Here is a 21,390-nt window from a genome sequence, read left to right on the forward strand (position 1 = left end):
TATCTGCTGCTTTACCTCAAGTCAAAGTGGAGAGAGGTACAATTTCCAGGCAAGGGAAGTGAGCAGGTCAGAACTTTCTAAGCCTTCCTAACTAAAGAAAGCTGTTCCAGCTCATCTCCTTCCTGGCTGAAGCAGGTCCCGTGTGTGCCTTTCACTCCTGGCTCTCCTTGGAGCGTGTATTTGTGCACCTATGTGTGCAGTTCTTCCAATGTCTGCTCTCCACAACTTCCCACTCTTGTTCTGCGCTCAGCTCACCCAGAGTGTCAGCTCCCTTACTGACTGTCCGCCAGGGCTCTCATGGAAACTCAGCCACTGTTCATTGGTGCCAAATAGTAATAGAAACTCGGAGACAGTGTTTTGGGTGAAGTAGAAAAGAGTAGCTTTTATTGTTTTGCCAGGCAAAAAGGGCCACACTGGGCTAATGCCCTCAAAACTGTGTGATTCACCCTGGAGGGGGGTAGTGAGGAATTTTACAGGCTTCAAGGGGCGGGGCATGATCCATGGACAGTTCTCAGATCGGTTGGCATCAAGATGAAGTTTCAAGTATCATCAGTTTTCTGGTTTCAGCTAGTCAATGGCCTGTGGTTCTTGTGGGCAGCAGTTTTCATTTGGTGGGGTGGGGATGGTGGTCTGCTTCCTATAAAAACAATTTAGAAATGTGTGTCAGACCTTTATATCTTCCAGGGAACTGAGAGTTCGGTGATTCTGCTGTGTGGCAGAATTATAGTCTAAACTGTTACCAGTTCCAGAAGGCAATGGCACCCCACTCCAGGCTTCTTGCCTGGAAAATCCCATAGACAGAGGAGCCTGGTAGGCTGCAGTCCATGGGGTCGCTAAGAGTCGGTCACGACTGAGCGACTTCACTTTCACTTTTCACTTTCATGCATCGGAGAAGGAAATGGCAACCCACTCGTGTTCTTGCCTGGAGAATCCCAGGGACGGGGGAGCTTGGTAGGCTGCTGTCTATGGGGTCGCACAGAATCGGACACGACTGAAGTGACTTAGCAGTCCAACAGCTGTTTGTTTGTACATCTTCACCTTTCCCAATCGTTAACGCTAGAGTCAGCGTTTTACTTCAAAAGACATGGATACCGGGTTGTACACGGTTTCGGAGCTCTCCTCGGGTCTGTACTGATGCTGTACAAAATCATAGACCAGGGAAGAACCAACGAGCTTGGTTTAGAATTTTCGTGGATTGAAGCGGCGAGCAGGGGATGTCCCACCACTGCATTGCACATTACATAGAAAAAGGGGTTAGTCACGACCCACTAAACTGATTTTGACAAATGCAGTTTGAAAAACACTCAGCTGACATAACAGTTTCAGGGAGGGCGCTAGAAAGACCGTCCGGAAGGGATCACGGCGTCAGTCAGGCTGTTTTCTCCAAACCGATCTTAACACGCGACACGTGCGCCGGCTGACCGGCAAGGTGGGCGGGACCGGAATCCCAAGGACCTCAGGCGGGGCAGATGCCTCCGCCTACTGGGCGGGGCCGGAAGTGAGGTCAAGGAGCGGCCGTCGCGGCCTGCGCTCGTTGGTCAGGAGAGGCACGGTGGGCGGGGCCAGTAATCGGCGGTCCCTGTGCTGCTACTAGCGGGCATACTATGAGAATCCACGGCTCCGCTGGTCGCTAGTAGACCCTCGAGTCGGTTGCTGCCTGACTTCTGGCCCCTGGCCTGCCTGGCCCGGTAGGTAGGGCGAGGGCCGGGGGCAAGCAGACCCCTTTGGAGGGCGGGGGGAGGGACCGAGGGCCCAAAACTGGCTGCAGGGGGTGGGGTGTGAGATTCGCGGACCTCATTGGAAAGACTCTCCTCTAGGAGCCCTAAAGGCGCGGGTGGCATCCTTGGTCTGCAAGCCCGAGTGGCCCGCTCAGAATCCACCACCAGGTCACCTCTCTCATTTCCCACTTCTTCCCCGCTTCAGTCATTACCGGCCATCTGATATTCTCTGACTCCCAAGTTTCGCCTTAACCAGGGTTTGGTTCCCTTAAGTCTGGAGTATGACGGTGGAACGTAGGGCTCTGGGTGAGCTTGAACTATTTCCTCACATTCCCTGGGCTTCAGTTGTCTGATCTGCACGGGATAGAGTTGGTTCTCCGGTTGACCTCTGTGAGAGGTCACTGTCAATAACTGAGCATCTCTCCCCTGGGTCAGGTGTCCCGGTAGAACAGTGGCCAGCTCTGAGATAGCCTGTTCATTAAGACTCTTAGTTTAACTGGAAAATCTGTGAGTGATATATAAGTGATTTGGGCAGTCACCTCATTTTTCTGTGCATTTATCTCCACGTTGTAGATGCTTCCTCTGACTGCTATTTTTAATATCACACTTTGCTGACTCCCTCTTATCCTTCTGTGCTTGTTTTACAACTTTGTTGGTTGTCTCTTAACCCTACTAGAGATAGAAGTGCCATTGTGCAGGGAATGTTGTTCCTGCTGTATTCCTGGCTCCGGAACATGAAAGTCACTCAGTAAATAGTTGGGGAATGTTGCCTAGATAGGAAGAGGTTTTGCTTGTGGTACCTGTGGTTCCTAGGAGAGTAACAGCCGTCTTACCCCAGAACTGCCTTGCCTCTCTTCCCACCCCGCACCCCTTCTTCCTTTCTGATGACGTAAGTCAGGAAAAGCAGGAAAGCCTACAAGTTTCACGTTTTGACTGCCTGGGCCTCCTGGAAGGCCAGGGAGGGAGAACTGAGGGGGAATGATGTTGACCCTCCTTCCTCAGGCACAGTGCCTCACCCAGGTCTCTGTCTCTGCAACAGGGAGATGACCTCTTTATAACCTCATTTTGCAGTGAGGAAGATGAAGCTCAGAGAGGCTGAACAGTTTGCCTTCTTTAGGTCCTGAAGTCAGGCACAGCCAGGGCTCCAGCGCAGGGTTCCAGACCTGTTCTCTGAGCATCCTTGCTGTGCTGACATTTATCTTTCTTCCTCCCATTATCCCATGTCTTCACCGTGTGTCTCTTTGTCCCTGGCCCTGGGCTAGGGACTGGGGCTTCAGGGATTCCGAAAGCTGGCTTCCCGGTATTTGGAGGCTGTGTCATGTCAGGGGAAGTTGCTTTTCAGTTCACTTTCTGTTTTATATAACACTAAGCTCTGGATCTCACCTTCTTTCACTGGGTTGCTCTCTTAGCTCCAGAGTCTTGGATATGGACCTTCTTCAGTTCCTCACCTCCCTGTCTGTCCTGCTATTGTCTGGAACAGGAGTCACAGACACCCTGAGGTCCTCCCTGGACCCGAGCCTGGAGATATGTATCCTTTGAGGTTGGAGGTATTTTAGAGGGATCTATAAATGAGGTCTCTCTATACCCACAGTTGCTTGGGGGATTCCAGGGTAAAGCAGGACCCCACCCCCTCAACCAGTAGAAATCGGGGAGAAAAAGTAATGTGCTCTAACCAGATCTTGATCAAGTCAGTTCTCTTCTGAGCCTCAGTTTTCCCATACAGATTGAGAAGGCAAGGCATATATTTCAGGACCCTGAGGACCCTGAGGATTTCACATGTACCTAGCACTTTCTGTGTGAGACCCTGGGCGGAGACCAAATCCTGGCATTTTGAGCTACCTACTAAAAAACCGGGTCTTGAAAGAGTGGAAACTCATAGAGAAGGGTGGGAGGGCACCCCAGGCAGAGTGTACAGTGTGAGCAGAGGAGCAGAGGTTCTGGGAACAGTGAAGGGTTGTGGGAGATGGTGGAAAGACCACAGGGAGGGGAGGGCGGGGGACAGGAGCCAGGTCCTGACGGTTGTATTCAGGCTGTTGGGTGTGGAATCCTCTGTGAAATAATGATATGTTGCGGCATTCATATGCTTCTCAGACAGCTTATTCATTCACTGGGAAGTCCTAGCCATGCACATCTATGCCCCTTGCAGAGACTTGCTGGCCAGGAATGGGCCCTCTGGATCAGGACCACTGGATTGTCCAGGCAGGAGAGTTGGTGCCAGCTCCTTAACTTAATGGTGCTCAGACAAGAAGATGTTTGAGGTGAAGCGGAGGGAGCAGCTCTTGGCACTGAAAAACCTAGCACAGCTGAACGATGTCTACCAGCAGTACAAGATCCTGGATGTCATGCTCAAGGGGCTCTTTAAGGTGCACGCAGGCAGGGGGCAGCTCATGGCAGGCCTGGTCTTTGATCTGGGCACTGATGGATGAGTAGGAGTTCCCCACGGGGATGGTGTTCAGTGAAGGGGAAGCGAACCCACAGAAGATTTGAAGTAGGGCCTCAGTAAACAGGGCTGGGGCTGGTCTGGGAAGACCTTGGCAAAGCCACTCAGCCCAGGCGGGCTTCCCTCAGGTGCTGGAGGACTCCCGGACAGTGCTCACTGCTGCAGGTGTGCTCCCAGATGGGCCCTTCCCCCAGGACGAGAAACTGAAGGATGGTATGGTCTTCCCCCCCGCAACCTTGATCTTCTCCAGCTGCTCCTTCCCAGTTGTTCTTGTCACTCTTCTTTTCCTCTCTGGAAATGCCCTCTTGCGGCACCTTCATGGAGTCTCTTGGGTGGTTGGGCACTCAGTATAAGATTCTCCGAGTGTTCTGGGCTCGTTGCAGAGCCAGGTTCTGCATCCCTGACACACATACAATATGTAGTGCTGTCCTGTGCTTGGGGGAGGGGAATCAGGGAGGAGCCTGTGCCCACTTCCAGTCCCGCAATCCTTGCCTTCACCACCCTGACCCTTCTGGTAGAGATGGCAAGGATTGTTCCCATTTATAGAAGAAAAAAAACTGAGGTCTATTGAAGTGACTGGTCCATGGGAGCAGTTACCAGCACTCTTTACTGCTGTTCTAAAAGCCTTGACCTCCTTAAATCCTTTTTGAGACAAGGTGGGACCAACATAAATAAAAGAATATTCTATATCCCTTCATCTCCTCTTCCAGGAATTTCTCTCCAGTGGTAATTTCTCCCCATTAACTGGTTACATTCTAACAATAAAGTATGTTAGGTCACACTGTCTGAGGACAGAAGTAGCCTTTACATATTGAATGCTGGGCAGATACCATCTCTGATCTCCACTGTAACTGAGGAAGGCTCCATCAACTCCAGTTTCCAAGGGAAAGAGGACAGGTGGTTTGCCTGGCTCTTACCTATAAACCTAGCGAATTCCTGAGTTCTTTGTGGTTCAGGATTGTTCTGAAGCCCAGAGGTCCCTGCCCCACTTGTCTCAGACCCAGCCTGGCATATCTTTGGAGGAGTCCCCTTATCTCTTTGTGTGGTCTGGCCAGTGCTTGTAAGGACACGGGCCTTATCTATGGGGGGTCACTCAAACAGGCCTCCCCGCTGCAACCAGGGCTGGGTGTATAGTTAGTATTATTCACGCTAGCCTGGGTCAGGGGAACCTGCCACTGAAATGGACACTAAACTCAAACTGATCTGTTGACTAAAAGATATTGGTGGAAAAACTGACCAAAATCAAATAAGGTCTAGGGATTAGTTAATAGTATTGTATTGATGTTAATTTCCTGTCTTAGATGGTTTGTACAGTGGTTATATAAGGATGATAATATTAGAGGAAGCCAAGTGAAGGAATTTTGTGGTGTATTATGTAAGTCTAAAATTATTTCAAAATAAGAACTTAAGCATTAAAAATAAAATTGAACATATACTAAAAAGAAAACAAGCCCTGATGTGTTCCCTGGCCATCCTAATAGAACTGACCCCTCACAGACACTAGTTAACACCAGGACCCAGCTCTGGACATTATGGTACCAAGTTGGGGAGGTTAGCAGCAAAGCCTCATGGGATGCAAATGCCTCCATCTGTGCAATGGCACCCCTCTCTGGTCTCCACGGCAAACGAGTGTTCTGAGCTGCAAGGTATAGGGGAAGAAGCATGTCCTTTGGAGTCAGACAGATCTGGGTTTGCAGCCCAGGTTTGCTGCTCCCTAGCTGTCAGCTTCAGTTTCCCATGTGTGAAATGGGAATTACAGCCACATGTCTCTCTGAAGGTGGTTTTGATGATTTGGTGACATGAATCCCTCAATACTCACTGCACATGTGGTCAGCAGCCTGTGTGCAACAGGCCCTGTTCCCTTCTCTGGTTAGTGGGCTTGTCGCTGTCCTCTGGAGGGTGTGTAGGGCTGGCCAGGAGGCTGCAGAGGGCCATCTCTGCCAGCCACTCACCAGAGTCCTCTTGCCAGCTTTCTCCCAAGTGGTGGAGAACACGGCCTTCTTCGGCGACGTGGTGCTGCGCTTCCCAAGGATCGTGCACCACTACTTTGACCACAACTCCAACTGGAACCTCCTCATCCGCTGGGGCATCAGCTTCTGCAACCAGTCGGGCGTCTTTGACCAGGGCCCCCACTCACCCATCCTTGGCCTGGTAAGGACTGGGGCGGAGGAGGTCCGGGAGCCCGCTATGTGGTTGCACCATGAGCCTCCTTCAGTGGGGCTTGAATGTCAACCCTTGGTTGCATTTTCTCTGATAAGCCTCCAGGCCACTTTGAGGTGCCATTTCAAGGGCTTCTGTGTTGATCTTGGTGCCTGGGGGTCATCACCTGGCCCACATCCATCCCAGCCTTGGAGGGAATGGCCTGCGGGGGAGCAAGATGCGGGAGAAGGCAGACGATGACTAGCTTTTCCTCATCCGCAGATGGCCCAGGAGCTGGGGATCAGCGAGAAACACTCTGACTTCCAGAACCCATTTAAAGTAGACCGCACAGAGGTGAGCTGCTGGGGCCTGTGGCCCTGTCTGCACTGCGTCTGCAGGGCCCTGGGAGGCCAGGGCCAGCAGGAGCTGCAGCACCTAGAGTGGAGTGTGAGGGCTTTGGACTTGGAGCCGGAAGTGCCTGGGTCTGGGTCTAACCTACCTCTCACTCACTGGTACCTTTGGGCAAGCTGCTGGCCCTGTCTTAGTCTCAGCTTCCTCTCTGTCCATGCGAGGTGAACCTCAGCTATGGGGGTAGTGAGGGGCTATGAGGACATCCATCCCAGGGCACAGTAGGCACTGTTCACGCCAGGTGAATGGTAGGGAAGCCATGGGAGGTCAAGCGCTGCTTCTCTGCCCTTGAGCCTCTGAGCACCCAGCCAGCTTTCTGTCCCACATTTCTGCACGTGTTCTCATCCTAGAGCTGAAGTGAGCTTTGAGGGCTGGAGGCCGCAGGGGGAGCAGGACAGACAGCAGAGGGTAGGGTGGGGTCAGAGTGGCTGGGCAGGAAGGGCTGGAGGACTGGCCTCTGCAAAAGACAAGCTCTCCCCAAGTGTCGGGGGGTTACCGCTGAAGGTCTAGGATTTTGCTACTGTTTCATGGATGCTGACAGGTTAGAGACATCAGAGTTCATTACAGCGAAAGCAGTTGCTGTTAACCTGGTCATGTGGGTTTGCCTTATTTCCCAAGTCTTTGTTGGTGGAGAGAGGTGAAGCAGAGGGGTCCAGACAGATGCCAGTGGGTTTGTATCAAGCTGAGAAACACCAAGCTTGGGAAATCCACCACCTTTGTAGTGAAACAGAAGCAAACGTGGTCTTTGTTTGTAGGCAGACATTACCTCATCCTTCAAGGTAACTTTTTGTAAGCACGACCTGAGAAATAGCTCAGGTACAGAGGGGTCAGGTGTACCCAACAAGAATGCAGGGATGCTCAGGGCCATAGAGAGGATTCCATACACACTCCTACCACCACCACACACACCAGTCCATCCACCAGCCCTCTGTGTCTTGGCTTAACTAACATTTCTACATGAATGCCTTATTCCACATCATAGTCTGATCAGTAGAGACTAGGACCACATTTGTTTAGTTCATCTCAGGCTGCTGTCAGTAGGACTGTAACTAGCAAGATGAGGCCACGTGCCGTGTTGATCTTAACCATATGCTCCAGGGTCCTGAACTCAAGCAGCTCTGATAAGTCCTGGGGGATCAGTAGAACTTATATTAGAAAATTAGGATGTCATATGAGACCAATCTATTACCTCTTACCACCCACACAAGAGTTCAGACTGAGCTGCTGATCTTCAGTGTCATTGCTAGTGGCTACCAGGGCCAGTTTGTGTGTGTGTTCAGTTGCTCAGTCATGTCCAGCTCTGTGCGACCCCGCAGACGGTAGCATGCCAGACTCCTCTGAGCATAGGATTTTCCAGGCAGGAATACTGGAGTGGGTTGCCATTTCCTTTTCCAGGAGATCTTTCCAACCCAGGGATCGAACCTGCATCTCCTGAGTCTCCTGCACTGCAGGCAGATTCTTTACCACTGAGCCATCGGGGAAGCCTCATACTGGGGCCAGTAGGTAGACCCAAAGCCATCTTCATGTGCATTGGGGAGGCATTCCATGGTCCACTGTCTCCCACTTGATTTGGGTCACCATTGCATTGTTTGAGCTAAACAGTAGGGGCAGTGTTATCATGGAGTTGTTCAGCTGCCTCAGTTGCCCTGTGTGGTATAACCCAAGGTCGATCAGGGATCAGGACAGGTGGAAGGATCCATACCAAGGTTGGACTGAAACAAGGTTGTACTGGTCTGTGTGTCTGCGCAGGGTTACTTCGGGAGCTGCCTTTGATGGCAGCAGGCAGAACCAGATAGTTCAGCAGTGACCTCGTCTATGTGAATTTTCCTGTCACGTGGTTGAGAATGACACCCTGGACAGTTGGTCTGACTCAACTGCAGCTGCCACTTGGCTTGCACGAACCCTAGGATTGTTTGGCCAGGCAGCAGTGCTGGCTGTAAGGGACAAAGAGAATTAATTGTTCCACATGCCTCCTGGGGGCTAAGGCAGTCCCTCCCTAGAATATTGCTGCAAAATCAACATGTCACATCCCAGGACCTATAATTTCACTTTTCTCCAGTTATTTCGTACTTTCACTTAGACTTTTTGTCTGAAAGGGATAGAAGTGAGTGGAACAAGAGCATTTTTTGCAAAATTTTCACAGACATCTATTTCCCATCTTGGCCCACATGGGCCACTACAAGGGGACTTGGCAAGGAATGTGCTTAGCCAAGTGGTCATTATTATTTTTTTGGAGATGGGGGGCCGTGCTGTGTAGCATGTGAGATCTTTGTTCCCTGACCAGAGATCGATCCCATGCCTGCTGCAGTAGCAGTATGGACTCTTAACCACTGGATTGCCAGGGAAGTCCCCCAGGTGGTCATTATTCTGATGATCTTGGGCCATACTGTTCCATCCAGGGTCTCTAGGTGGTTGAATCAGAGCTTCAGAGTCCTCTGCTTCATGTCAGTCTGTGGTGGTGGGTGTACCGCCATATCTAGTACAGTGACACGTATAGGTGGCAGTGCCGTCAACTGGGCGGTGTCAGCTCGATCGGCAGTTTGATTCTGATCAGTCTCATCAGGGAATTGGCTGTGGGCATCTGAACGAGTGACCCAGACTGTCCCGTTGTCAGCCATGGTTGTTTCCACAGGTCATGGCCCCCGAGAGGGATGGCCGTGTGTGACCTGCCAGTTTGCAGCCTGCTTATCTGCCAGACCAGATGGCTAGGACGCTGACAACAGTCAGTAAGAATACAGCATGCCTGGCCGCTAGAAATACCATCTAGGCAAGAGTCACGGCTTCTAATTCAGGTTGTTGTCTTACTGGACTTCATGACAGTTGGTCTCCCAGCATCATCCCTGGAGCTGGATGGCTGCTGCTGCCCATAGAAACCCACCCCCAGGTTGGTGATTTGCTGGGAGGACTGAGTCCTGTGAGTCACTAGTTAATACTCCTGTGTGTCGTTGTCCTCAAGGCTCTGATTTATTACAGTGCAAGGGATCCACAATAAAATCAGCAGTAAAAAAGGTAAAAAGGCTCCTGGGGTGAAGTCTAAGAGAACCTGGACACAAGCTTCGATGTGTCTCTCCCAGTGGAGTCACACGGGGCACACTTTATTCCCCCAGCCACAGGTTATGAAAACATGTGAGAAGCCGTCTGTTAGGAGAGCCCGTTAAGGAGGCAGCGCCCAGAGTTTTTACCAGGGACCGGTCACGTAGGCACCCTCTGCCTAACACATACCAAAATTCCACACTCCAGAAGGGAAGCACGTGTTTGTGGCATAAACCACACTTTTGTACGGTTTAGGCGCAGGGCACCACTCTTATCAGTCAGGGTAATGGAAATCCCTCCCAGAATCCTGGTTCCCAGACACCAGCCAAGGGCCGAGTTCCGAGATGCCAACCAAAGGCCGGCCTTCGACGCAGGCCCTCCAAAGGAGAGCAGTCAGGCCAGCTTGATTAAGAGCACCAGTAGCGCTTCATTCAGGTGAACAAATCAGTGGAGTTCCTGAGTAGAGGAACCTCTGACTCAAGGTCCCTGTTCAACTAGTGGCTTTGCTTCAGGTGACGGAGTGGGCGATACGGTTTTTCACGCCAGCATAGCTGCCTCCCCTTCATGTGAAACCAAGATGACACACCCTGCACGGCGGCTTGCTGCCGCCACAGCCCTGATAAACAGCCTGGACAAGAGCAGCAGGGCTGATTGTTGGTGTACCCAGCAGGGACACACAGGCAGGCTCCAGGCCGTGGCAGGTTGCCTTTCCCAGCGCGGGCTCTCATGGAGATGTTTTCCTGCTGCGATGCTGGCTCTCCTTGCCCTGCAGATCATGAAATGAATGCCTCTCCCACAGGAGGTAGACCTCAGAGAGAACAGGCTCCAGAGAGCTGTGATTCAGTGTCATTGTAATATGCTCTGCTTGGATATAGTCATACAGAAGCAGTACGCTTCCCTTCTCATCAGCTGGGGCCAGTCCCAAGATTGTACTCACTTTTCAGTATCCAGTGTAGACCCCTCCGCCAGCAAGGTTCTGAGATGACCTTTTTTTTCTTAAAGGTCATTTGTGCTCTATTACACAGCACTGGCCCCTCACGGAACCTGCATTGTAGGGCTCCTGGGAGGCCAGCCCCTGCCCCCACCCCAAATACCCGAGTCCTGCCTGGCTCCCAGCCCGGTGCAGGGTAGATGGGCTGGGGGACCAGAATTCCTTTCCGTGAAGTCCATGCTGGGCTCAGTTCTGGCCTCCTGGGCCCCAACGGGCTGGACAGGGTAGGTGAGGTGAGATAGGAGAGCCCCATCAAGTTCTCTGGGGCCCAGGGCCTATCCTGGCAGTTTCTTTGAGGTATCCACTTGGGGAGGCCAGCAATAGCCCAGGTTTACTCAGTTCCCCCCATGCACTGCCTCCATACCAGTGGGTGTTCTGGGAGGGCCCCTACTTATGATACTAGAGCCAGCTCGTATCAGGCTTTGGGCTGGCCTCTGTCCCCATCCAGAGGGAGCTGGCCCTCTCCCTACTGTTCAGATGCTTACAGACTGCTGGGGAAGGTAGCAGAGGAGCACAGTCCCAGTCGAGCGTGATCGTTGGACCCAGTGGAAGAGGGAAGCGTCATGAGCCACGGGACCCATGCGAAGAAACCTGTGGAAGCAGGTGGCCAAGGCTCTGGGACAAGTAAGAGTTGCCGGGTGGACCATCTCAGGGAAGACCTTCCAGGGAGAGGGACTGGCTTGCATGAAGGCTCAGAGGCAGAGCGCATGCCTTCATTCAGCGTTTAGTGAGCATCTGCTGAATTCCAGCCACCAGAGAAGCCCTCTGGCTCTGCCCACCTGGGAAAGGCATTCTGGTTGGAGAAGACAGACGGACAATAAAAAATACATGGTAGATGGAGACGGGGGATGGAGGAAAAGGCAGAGGCACGTGGTTAAGGAATTCCAGGGATAAGGTGAGGATATTGTTGCTGTTTCATGTGACTTGGACACAGAAGGTTCTAACTGCAAAGACCTGAAAGCAGCAAGTGAGCCAGCCCTGTCTCTGGGGGAAGAACTTTCCAGACTGGAGGGGCAGCGAGTGCAAAGGCCCTGAGTTGGAAGCGTATTTGGAAGGGCAGGAGCATGGGAAGGGGAGGTCAGAGTCGTAGGCCAGGTCATAAGATCCTTGCAGGTCTTCTCCAGCGCTTTGGCGTTTACTCCGGGACACAGAGGAGCAGGGCGAGGGGCTCTGACTTAGCTCTTTTAGGGGTCAGCCTGGCAGCCGCGTGGCAAATACTGTGAGGACCAAGGTGGAGACAGATCCTGGTGAGGAGACCGCTGTGCTGGTCCGTTTGGAGTTAACAGTCCATTGGAGTTAACAGCTGGTCCATTTGGAGTTAACAGTGGCTTGAACCAGGGGGACAACAGTGGGGCTGTTGGGAATGGTGAGATTTTGGTTCTGTTTTGAAGGCAGAGCCAGTAAAATTTACTAAGGAAGCAAATATGGAGTGAAAGAGAGGCATTAAGGATGACTTGACAATTTTGGAAGAATGGAGTTGCTGTTTTCCACGAGATGGGCAAAGTGGTGGGGCGAGGTTGAGGGCTGGATTGGGGATCAGTGCCTTGTTTCTGGACCTAATGGGCATCTGAATGAAGATGTCAAGGAGGTAACTGATTTTGACTTGACTGATGTCAAGGAGGAGGACTAGATTTCAGGGGAGAGCTTATTAAAGCCAGAGCTACAAATGTGAGAGTCGTGCCGATGACAGACCATGTCCCATCACTCCAGGGGGCAGGGGGACGGGGCAGGTAGAGTGGTGGTCTGAGGACCAAGGCCTGGGATGTGCCTGCAGTTAGAGATGGGAGAGTGAGGAGGAGCTCACAGAGCACCCCAAGAGGGATCAGTCAGTGGAGCAGTAGCAGACCCAAGAGGGATCAGTCAGTGGAGCAGTAGCAGACCCAAGAGGGAATTGGTTCCCTGAGGCCACATGACAGGAAGGAGAGAGTGGACGTGCCATCGGACACCGCTGGAGGGTCAGGAAGTGGGGCTGAGAATCGGCTGCCGAACTTAGCGTGGAGACCAGCCCTCAGAGAGCTGGGTAAAAGCTCTTTTGGTCGAGTGGTGGGGATAAAAGACTGAGTTTCAAGAGAAGGAAATGAAAGGAAGTAGACTCGTCCTGTCAAATACAGCTGGCTCTTTTGAAAAGTTACTCTTTTTTTTTTTTTTTTTTTTTAATGTTTCAGGTGTGCAGCGTAGTGATTCAGTATTTTTACAGGTTCTACTCCATTAAAACTTATTACAAGACAGAGGCTGTAATTCCCTGTGCTGTGCAGTATATCCTTGTTACCTGTTGTAAAGAGATGTGTTTTCAAGGGGAGCAGACCCAATGGGAGACTAGCTGGAGGAGGGCGTGGGTTCCAGGGGAAATCTTAGTCGGATGGGAGAGACCACACCACGTTTGCTTGTTGAGGGGACCCACCCATGGCAGGGGTGGGGAAGAGCCCCCGGTGCAGGGGTAGGAGAGTCTCTGGAGCCTCATCCCTGAGGAGGTGAGGAGGGAGAGAGAGGCGAGCTGTTGCCTGGGGGAGGGTTGGCCTCACCTGGAAGAGCAGCATGGGCACAGCAGCATGGGCCCATGGGTGTGGCGGCGGGGGCTCACGGAAGCTGTCTCCTTAGCATCTCCATTCTCTGTGAAACAGGAAGCGAGGTCACGGTTTGCGAGTGAGGAGGGGAAGAGAGATGGAGGCTCGAGGAGAAGGTCTGTCTAGGAGAGCAGGACAGGGAGTGGACCAGGGCAACATCCTGGGTTGCCAGGCAGCAGGGAGGGCCCGCTGGAGGTCAGCATCCGAATTTAAAGTAGGCATTAGCCAGGCCCAGCTGGGAGGAGAGCCAGAAAAGGACTAGGTGTTGTTTCTCTGCTGACCCAACCTGCTGGGGCTGGAGGGGCCAGGATCTCTTGACTGGTCCTTCCCCAGCCAGAGCCAGAGGATGGGGTCTTCTGTGGCCCGAGGGGTCTCCTGGCTCCTCCTTGCTTCCCAGGAGGATCTGAAGTAACTGGTAGGGATAGGAGGCAGTGTGATCGGGGAAGCACGGGGCAGGGAGCTTGGGAGGCTTGGGGGCTGGTCCCAACTGGGACTAGCTGTGTGACCTGTGCAGATCATTTACCCTCTCTGGGCTGCACTTTGGCTTCATCCCATCTTCCAGACTTGTTCAGTCTAACACAGTAGGTGGATTACTCCACAAGGTGGAGCTCCTAGTTTGTTTTTAACATCTGCCTTGACCAACCATCAGATTTACCATATGAACAAGTAAAAGGGGCATATTTCCCAACAGAGTTATCTGAGTTGTGGATATTACTGTATTTCATACTCTAACATGATTCATTTAAAAAATACATACTAAGCGCTGCCTGTCGGCCCATCAGACCACACTGGGGGCTTGTGTCACAGTGAGCGGCACCCCACACTATCCACCTGTCCTTGGGGAGAGTGTGATCCAGTGGGGGCAACAGGCACGAAGCAGGTGTCACAGAAGCAGGTGGTTGCAGGGGAGAAGCACTGAGAAGGAACTGGAGGAGACAGCCCCAGCCGGGAAAGTCAGGGCAGGAGTCACCCTAGGGATGGGAACCGCTGAGCTGCAGCTACTGTGGCAAAGAGGGTGGGGGCCGGGAAGAGCGTTCTGGAACTGGGGCACAGCAGGGAACAGAGGGCTGGAAGTGGGCACAAAGGAACCCAGGAGCCAGAAATGAGGCGGGAAGGGGGGTGGGCAGGGTGGGCCTGCAGATAGAGCTGTGTGGAGAGTCAAGGAAGTGTTTCAGCAGGAGTCCGATTTACATTTTGAAAATATCTGACTGCAGCGAGGAGAATGGCTTCAGAGGGACCAAAGTGGGTGTGGAGAGACCCTGGGATGTGCCGAGGTTTATCAGGAGATGTGTAGGGGGGTGGTGATGGGCTTAGCGATATGATAGGTGAGACAGAAGAGATGGATTCGAGACTTAGGGGTTAAAATGGGCCAGACCTTGGCAATGGACTGTGAGGGGTTTGGACCTGCGGCTGGGGAGTTGGGGGGCGAGTGGGGGCGATGCTTGGTCTCTGCCCTACTTGCTGACTGGAATGTGGGACTCTGCTGTTCACAAGGACACGGACTCTGGAAGGGGACTGGGTTTTGGGGAGATGGAGCCATGCTGAGTTCGGGGCACATGTGCACACGTGTGGAGGTGTCAGACAGGCATTTAGATAGGGAGATGCAAATCTGAGGGGTGACGGACTGTGGAGGTGTGACAGAAGCCCTGGGTTCAGATGAACCGGTCTGGAGAGTCGGGGAGGAAGAGCTGAGGGCCTGGGGGTTGCCCCGGCCAGAGTCCTGTCCTCCTCCCGCCCAGCACGCCCCGTGTTCCTTTCTTCTCACTGGGTACCACCCTGCACCCACTAGGGAAGCCACAAGCCTGGGCATCACTGTCATCTTCTTTCCATCTCTTTCCAAGTCTGGCAGTTTAACCTCTGATACAGCTGCTTCCTATATACTCCCTTGCCTACAGCTTGCAGCTTGTCCGCAAGCAGTAGGACCCCTGTTGTCTTACACTCGCTGACTGCCCCCTCCCACAAAAGGCTCTGGGGGCCCATGCTGGGTCTTGGGCACTCAGCCCCTTTTACCCCGAGTGCAGTCTGTCACTTGTTTCTCAAATGTGCTGTGCAGGTTCAGCACCTGTCCCTCTTCCTGGAATGTCCTCTTCCCTCGCCCTGTTGGCTTGGCAAGCACCTGCTTAATCTTTTGAGACCCACTCAGCAGTTTTCCCTGAGCCCATTTACTAGCTCCATGTCCGTGGGCTTCCCTCAAGGCCAGGGCCTGTGTCTCAGTGACCTTCCTGTACCCACAGCCCACAGCAGCCTAGCTCAGAGCACACTCTTTGCTGCCAACTGACCTAATAGACCTCTCTGCTTTTCCCCTCAGTTCATCTCCAGCACTGACCCTTTCCAGAAGGCCCTGAGGGAAGAGGACAAACGCCGGAAGAAAGAAGAGAAACGGAAAGAGATCCGAAAAGGCCCTCGGATCTCAAGATCACAGTCTGAGTTATAGCCCTGGAACGGGCCAGGGCTCACGGGACCAGGAGGCGGCCAGTTGGGAGGAAAAGGAGAGTGCAGAAGCGTAGCTGATGGTGAGCGCTGGTGCCTTCAGAGAGGAGGCCAGAGTCTGCTTGGCCCCCTGGGGCTGGCTCCAAGCCCTCACTGAAGGGACTGGGCCACAGAGGGCTGGACTTCCTCCCAGGGACCTCCCCGGAGGGGTGCCAAGGGATCTTCCAGAGGGCACTGTTCTGCAGACCTAACCCTGTGGAGATGCTGGGGGAAGCAGGAGGGATCCTGGGCTGGACTCCTTCCCCCACCATTGTGGGTTTGGACCGCTGGCCCGCTGACAGCCGCTCCTCACGAGGAGGCGGCAGAACTAGGCTCTGAGCCATGTGCAGAGGTGTCACGCCTGCTGCTGGCCCCACTGTGTCACTGAGTTGCCGGGCACAGATCCTAGCCCCCTGCAGAGAAAATAAAAGCCAGCAAATGCTCTGGGCTGACCGAGGCTGGTTTGGGCCCCAGGGAGATGTGAGCCTCTCCATGGAGCAGGTGAAGGGGGCCTGGGCAGGGGTGTCAGGGGCCCTCAGCTATAGAGACCACCTTAGAGAATGTTCTGCCTACCCCAGAGGAGCCTCAGGCCCTGGCAGGGCAGCAAAGCAGAGGCTTGGCTTTGGCCTCCTATTCCCTTCTCAGCACTGTCTTTGATGAGGGGTCAGTGTTGGGAAGGGACCAGAAGTATCCTTCCTGGGAGGGTGTTTAGCCCAAGATAGTCTTGGAGCAGCCTGATCTCTGTCCTCAGGTATTGAGGGACAGTCATTGAGCAGGCAGGCCCAGGGAAGAATCAACTTGTCCTCTCTGGCAGTGCAGGGAGCCCCTGGGCCTGTTGGGGGCACTGTTGGGGGACAGGCTGCAGCTTTGCAGGAGGCTGTACTTTGTAGCAGAAGGGCTGCTCCTGGGATGGATGGGCCAGACAGCAAGCTCCTTGTGTCAGGAGGCCTGTAAGCAGAGACCAGGGCCAGGGGGGTGGGGAGCTGCAGAGGTACTCAGGCCCTGAGTAGGCAGCCACCCTTCAGTCATGCCCCTCCCAGGCAGAGAAGGGAGGAGCTCTGGGGGGAATTCTAGCTCTGTCTCTTGACTTTGCCAAGCCAGGGAAGAGACACACAGCTATCCCCAATATCCTACCACTAATGGAGCCCAAGGGAGAACCAAGGTCTTAGCCCATCAGACTTGCTGAGTGACCCTGGCCCACCCCTTCCCTGTGCAGTGGCTTCATTGCTGTAATGAATTTGATAATGCCTGAACCCTCTGCCCAGCTCCAAACTGCTTCTCTGAGGTTGGGGCCTGGTTTCTCAGTGACAAGAGCCCTTCTCTGATGGTTCTGAAGAACCTAAGCTACTCCATTTTGTCAAAAAGAGAACTCCATTTTGTGAGATTCCGGGAAAAAGACTTTGGAAATCACCCGACCTCACCCCACTACCCATGAGCCAATCAGACCTCAGACCAAAATCTCCTGATTTTACATTCAGGAATTTGTGGTTCGCCTAGGTAATAAGAACTAATCAGAAATCAACACACAACCCCTCGGAAGAGGGTGACCAATCAGATGTCCTCCAGCCTGGAAATCCCCTTTTTCACAAATATACCCTATATAAGCAATATAACCCAAAACTCGGGGCTCCTTCCCATAGCCACTGCGTCGGTAACGACGGGAGCCCCAGCTCGAGCTTGGTAACAAAGACTCTCTTGCTTTTGCATCAGACGTCGGCTTCCTGGTGGTCATTGGGAGATTTTGCGACTTGGGCATAACATTTGGGGGCTCGTCCGGGATCTCCCACCGGCTCCACGGGAGGACCGATCCAGAGGGTCATCTGTAGCCAGTAAGCCTTTTTCTTCTTTTTCCTCGTTTCTGATTAGGCCTATTTTCTGAAACTGGTATATGACTCAGGTGGACACGCCAACGGGTCGCCGGTGTGGGTTGCTGGGAGACGTCCCCGACCCCCTCGGAGGGGACCTGTTCTCTGTAGACAATAGTGGGTCGCTCCCGCTGAGCGGCCAGAGGCCATGGTTTTACTTTCAGTTTTGCGTCCGAACTCCTGGAGGTATATTCCTTCTGTCTGTCTGTCTGTGTGGCTGTCCGTTTTGTCTGTGTTAATTTACCAACATTTGATTGATCCAGGGATGATGGGGCGACGCCATTCTAGCCCCACGCCTGTATCCTTGATTACTGATCATTTCAAGGAGGTCAAAATGCACGCTCATGACCTCAGTGTGGAAGTCAAAAAGAATAAATTAATCACTTTTTGCAGTGCCGAATGGCCAACCTTCAATGTAGGATGGCCCTCAGAAGGCACCTTTGATTTGGAAACTGTACACCGAGTCTGAGATGTCATTTTCCGACCGCGGATCGGACACCCTGACCAAGTTCCCTACATCACCGAATGGGAAAATATTGTGTTGCGCCCCCCTCCCCTGCCCCGCCTTGGATAAAACCTTTCTTGCCTCAACAGGGATTTTCCATCAATCAGGTGTTAGTGACCCGAACAGGAAAGAGCCTGAAGAATCCCAAGGAGCCTGAACCAACGGTGCCACTCTACCCTATTCTGCAGAGGGGAACAGAAGAAGAACTCCTCTTCCCTCCCCCTTACCAACCCCTGGAACCACCACCTGCCCCCACCATCCCTCCACCCAGGGCCGAAACACAGGGAGGGGGGCCCGCACAAAATACTTGCCATTGGCGAGCCATGTCCCCAGAGGGGCTGGCAGACTCAACCGTTGCCCTCCCCTTGTGAGTGGCTGCCCCCCCCCACCCCCCCGATGAGGAAGGGAACCAACCTCATCAATTTTGGCCCTTCTCTACTAGTGACCTATATAATTAGAGATCCCAAAATGCCAAGTTCTCAGATAACCCTAGAGATTTAACCAATCTCCTAGAGACTGTGCTCTTTACCCACCAGCCCACCTGGGATGACTACCAACAGCTGCTCCAGATTCTCTTTACCACGGAAGAGAGAGAGAGTGCCGGGGTCCAGCTCCGGTGGATCCAGGGTAATTCGAAGGGGAGACGGAATCGGCATCCTAGGAAAAATCTTAATTACAGATATAAAGAGAGATTAGAAAAGAATAGTGTAGTAGGAAAATTAGTGGAGAAAAAGAGGCTGAATAACTTCGTTTATGTGGAATACCAATAAAACTCCAAGACAAGGAATTTGCACCACCTACATAGGCCACAGGCGTCTTTCCGTTCTCCCGAAGGAGAGGAGACGCAGGCCTCCCTGGTCAGATCTTAGAAGCCCAGGCAAAATTAGCAGGCTTGGTGAGTACCCACGCTCCAGATGGGAATTCAGCCAGAAGGGGAAAGAAAGAACGACATGGGGGAATCAGTCTTTCCAGAAACTGATCCATTTTCTTTATTTTCAGGTTTGCTTATATACTTCTTGTTATACATAGGGATGAATACAGAGTCACGCGGAGTCAGCAGACCTGACCCTTGTCAAAATCAGGTGCTTCATATAAAATTATACAAAGGTCTTAGGGGTTTTACATCATCTTCTGAACATGAGGCCTGCTGACATTTTATGGCCCTTTCTGGTAATGGTCAGTCAACCAGAAAACTTATTTTTTCCAGGGGTGATTTTTTGCTTAAACCAGGCGCCACCCTCCAAATAAAGTTGCATTTCTATAGGGTGAGGGTGTAGTGGGTTACAATTAAGAAAGAAATTTTCTCAGCCTAAGGTTTAACATGATTAATCTTACAGGTTAATACTTATTTTTCCTATATGCTAGTTACATTCATTATAAGGGCAGGGAATATGGAGATTTAGCAGCAAATATTGGCTCAACAAATGAAAAACCCTCACCAATATAATTTCTAACCAACCCACTAATACTATACTAATAATTTTCTAACTTCTCAAAAGAGTCTGTATTTAGAAAGTTTTAAAGCATCTCATGCTCTCACGGTTGGGTGGCTGTAAACAATCACATGTGGCTGGATGAACCTGCTCAGGCAGGCTAGAGAAACTTCAGAGGAGTTTGTAAGTTGAAACACTCTTGTCATGCCCAGGAATTTTTATTAACTGGAGCTGCAAGTTAGCTCCTTCTCCGAGAGAACTGGGGGGGAGGGGGGGCGGGGATGGTCAGCCTCCCGTAAAGTCAGAGGTATAGGTGAGAGCATAAAACAGTAAAGTAGGCACTCTGGTTTTGGAGGTAGATGCTCGGGAACAGGGAGTCTCCTGAGGCTCAATCTCACCTTTGCATAATGCCGAGCCTCCTTCCTCATGACCTTTGCCAAGGGTGGAGTTCCTCACGCTGGCTCCCGGCATCTCCCCCTTTTTTATTATTTCTTAAAACAGCCCGGTGCAGCTCAGTCGAGAGCTGAATGCCGAAGAATCCTGACAATACAAGGAAGAATGATTATAAGAAGTAAAATTATAGCACCAACAGCAGCATAACTGAAGACATTAGACAGAATGTTTCTTCCAGAAATAAAGATAGAGAAGGTGTGGAAAAAGTCATTAGCTGCTCCTGCGGCAGTAAAATCCAGTCGAGAGTGTTCCAAGGTCTGTATCTGATTATGAAGTTTCCTAAGTCCAGGCCAATATCAGAGCTGTTCCAAACACCTGAAATATGATTTTTAATTTTTTCCCACTCATAATCTGTCTTGTTTACTTTCAAAGATGTCACGCATATCCACCAGTAATCAGCGTGGCATGAGAGCCATTTTTACTTTTAGAGCTTGTAGTTCAGTCCCAATATGCATTATTGCTTCTTCCAAGGCATCCACCCTCATCTCTAAATTTCTATCTATAGCTTCCTGTATTGCCAGAGTTAAAGAAACATTTTTAGACATAGTGCCAACATATTGGGCAGTATGCATTTGTTGAGTCAATGATATTGCTGCCACAGTAACAGAAGTGATTGTGGCTATTAAAGCTGATATTCCTAGAATAAGTAAGCCCACAAATTGTCGTGCTCACGTCAAATCCTGCAATTGCTGTAACACAGCAAGACCATAATTATCATACCAATGAGTAGTTACAGGTATCATAAAAGAACAAACATTATATTGAGGAGTTAGACAAGATGAGGGCATACATTGTTCACAAGTCACTACATTGGGTCCACCTGTGAAATTCATATGAACATTAAGTTTTCTGGAATCATTAACAAAAAGAAAGACATAAGGAGAAGGCAAGCAAGCTATGGCAGAATAAGTAGTGTCATTATATGGGCTTGTCAAAGTAATAGGGGTAGTAGCAGCGAGAGCTCTCCATATTTCTGGCTGCCAAAAAGTTCTATTTTTAGTTGTATAGGACAACATAGGGGGAACAAACTACCGTGCCACCTAGTGGATCTTAATTGCCAAGGAATTATATCGGTATGCCAGTTCTCAATACCCAAAACATATGCTTTCTCGGCCTCAGAGCTTACAGATGGGTTTGGGTTGCTCCAATCTTGAATTGAGTAATTCCTTCCTCCTGGAATTCTATAGTCAATTCTTGACTCATAAGTACAAGCTTTCCAAATCGGAAACCCAGAATGATAATTTATATCATTCCAGACAGCACTTAAAGGAGTAATTTCTCTACAATTTGGATAACCTGGGGGTGCCCCAACAAACAGAGACTCATGAGGGTCAAGGATCCCAGGCAAGCGAGCCCGCAGTATGCAAACTGA

The 21,390-nt window shown here is 51.6% G+C and overlaps 1 protein-coding gene across 3 annotated transcripts; it reads left to right on the top strand.

Moving 5' to 3' along the window:
* Positions 1,548-18,794, top strand: CCDC134 (coiled-coil domain containing 134). 3 transcript variants are annotated; one of them, XR_001918132.1, is made up of 9 exons: positions 1,548-1,688; positions 3,128-3,246; positions 3,960-4,081; positions 4,287-4,371; positions 6,128-6,309; positions 6,580-6,651; positions 15,602-15,806; positions 17,473-17,591; positions 18,222-18,794. XR_001918132.1 is itself a non-coding variant. In XM_005681121.3 (7 exons), the coding sequence occupies exons 2-7, from the start codon at positions 3,144-3,146 to the stop codon at positions 15,725-15,727; spliced, it is 690 nt and encodes a 229-aa protein (XP_005681178.1). In that variant the 5' UTR covers positions 1,548-1,688; positions 3,128-3,143; the 3' UTR covers positions 15,728-16,214. The 3 variants fall into 3 exon arrangements, 1 of the variants encoding a protein (XP_005681178.1); XR_001918131.1 differs by lacking the exon at positions 18,222-18,794 and having other exon boundaries at positions 17,473-18,084; XM_005681121.3 differs by lacking the exons at positions 17,473-17,591; positions 18,222-18,794 and having other exon boundaries at positions 15,602-16,214.

The sequence above is a fragment of the Capra hircus genome, chromosome 5 (genome assembly GCF_001704415.2).
Source record: "Capra hircus breed San Clemente chromosome 5, ASM170441v1, whole genome shotgun sequence".
Taxonomy (NCBI): Eukaryota; Metazoa; Chordata; class Mammalia; order Artiodactyla; family Bovidae; genus Capra; species Capra hircus.

Bases quoted from the DNA above. Each gene is read 5' to 3' on its own strand.
- CCDC134 (XM_005681121.3), top strand. From the start codon at position 3,144: ATGGACCTTCTTCAGTTCCTCACCTCCCTGTCTGTCCTGCTATTGTCT. The intron at 3,247-3,959 runs GTATCCTTTGAG...AATGGTGCTCAG, and splicing joins GGACCCGAGCCTGGAGATAT to ACAAGAAGATGTTTGAGGTG. The intron at 4,082-4,286 runs GTGCACGCAGGC...GGCTTCCCTCAG, and splicing joins TGCTCAAGGGGCTCTTTAAG to GTGCTGGAGGACTCCCGGAC.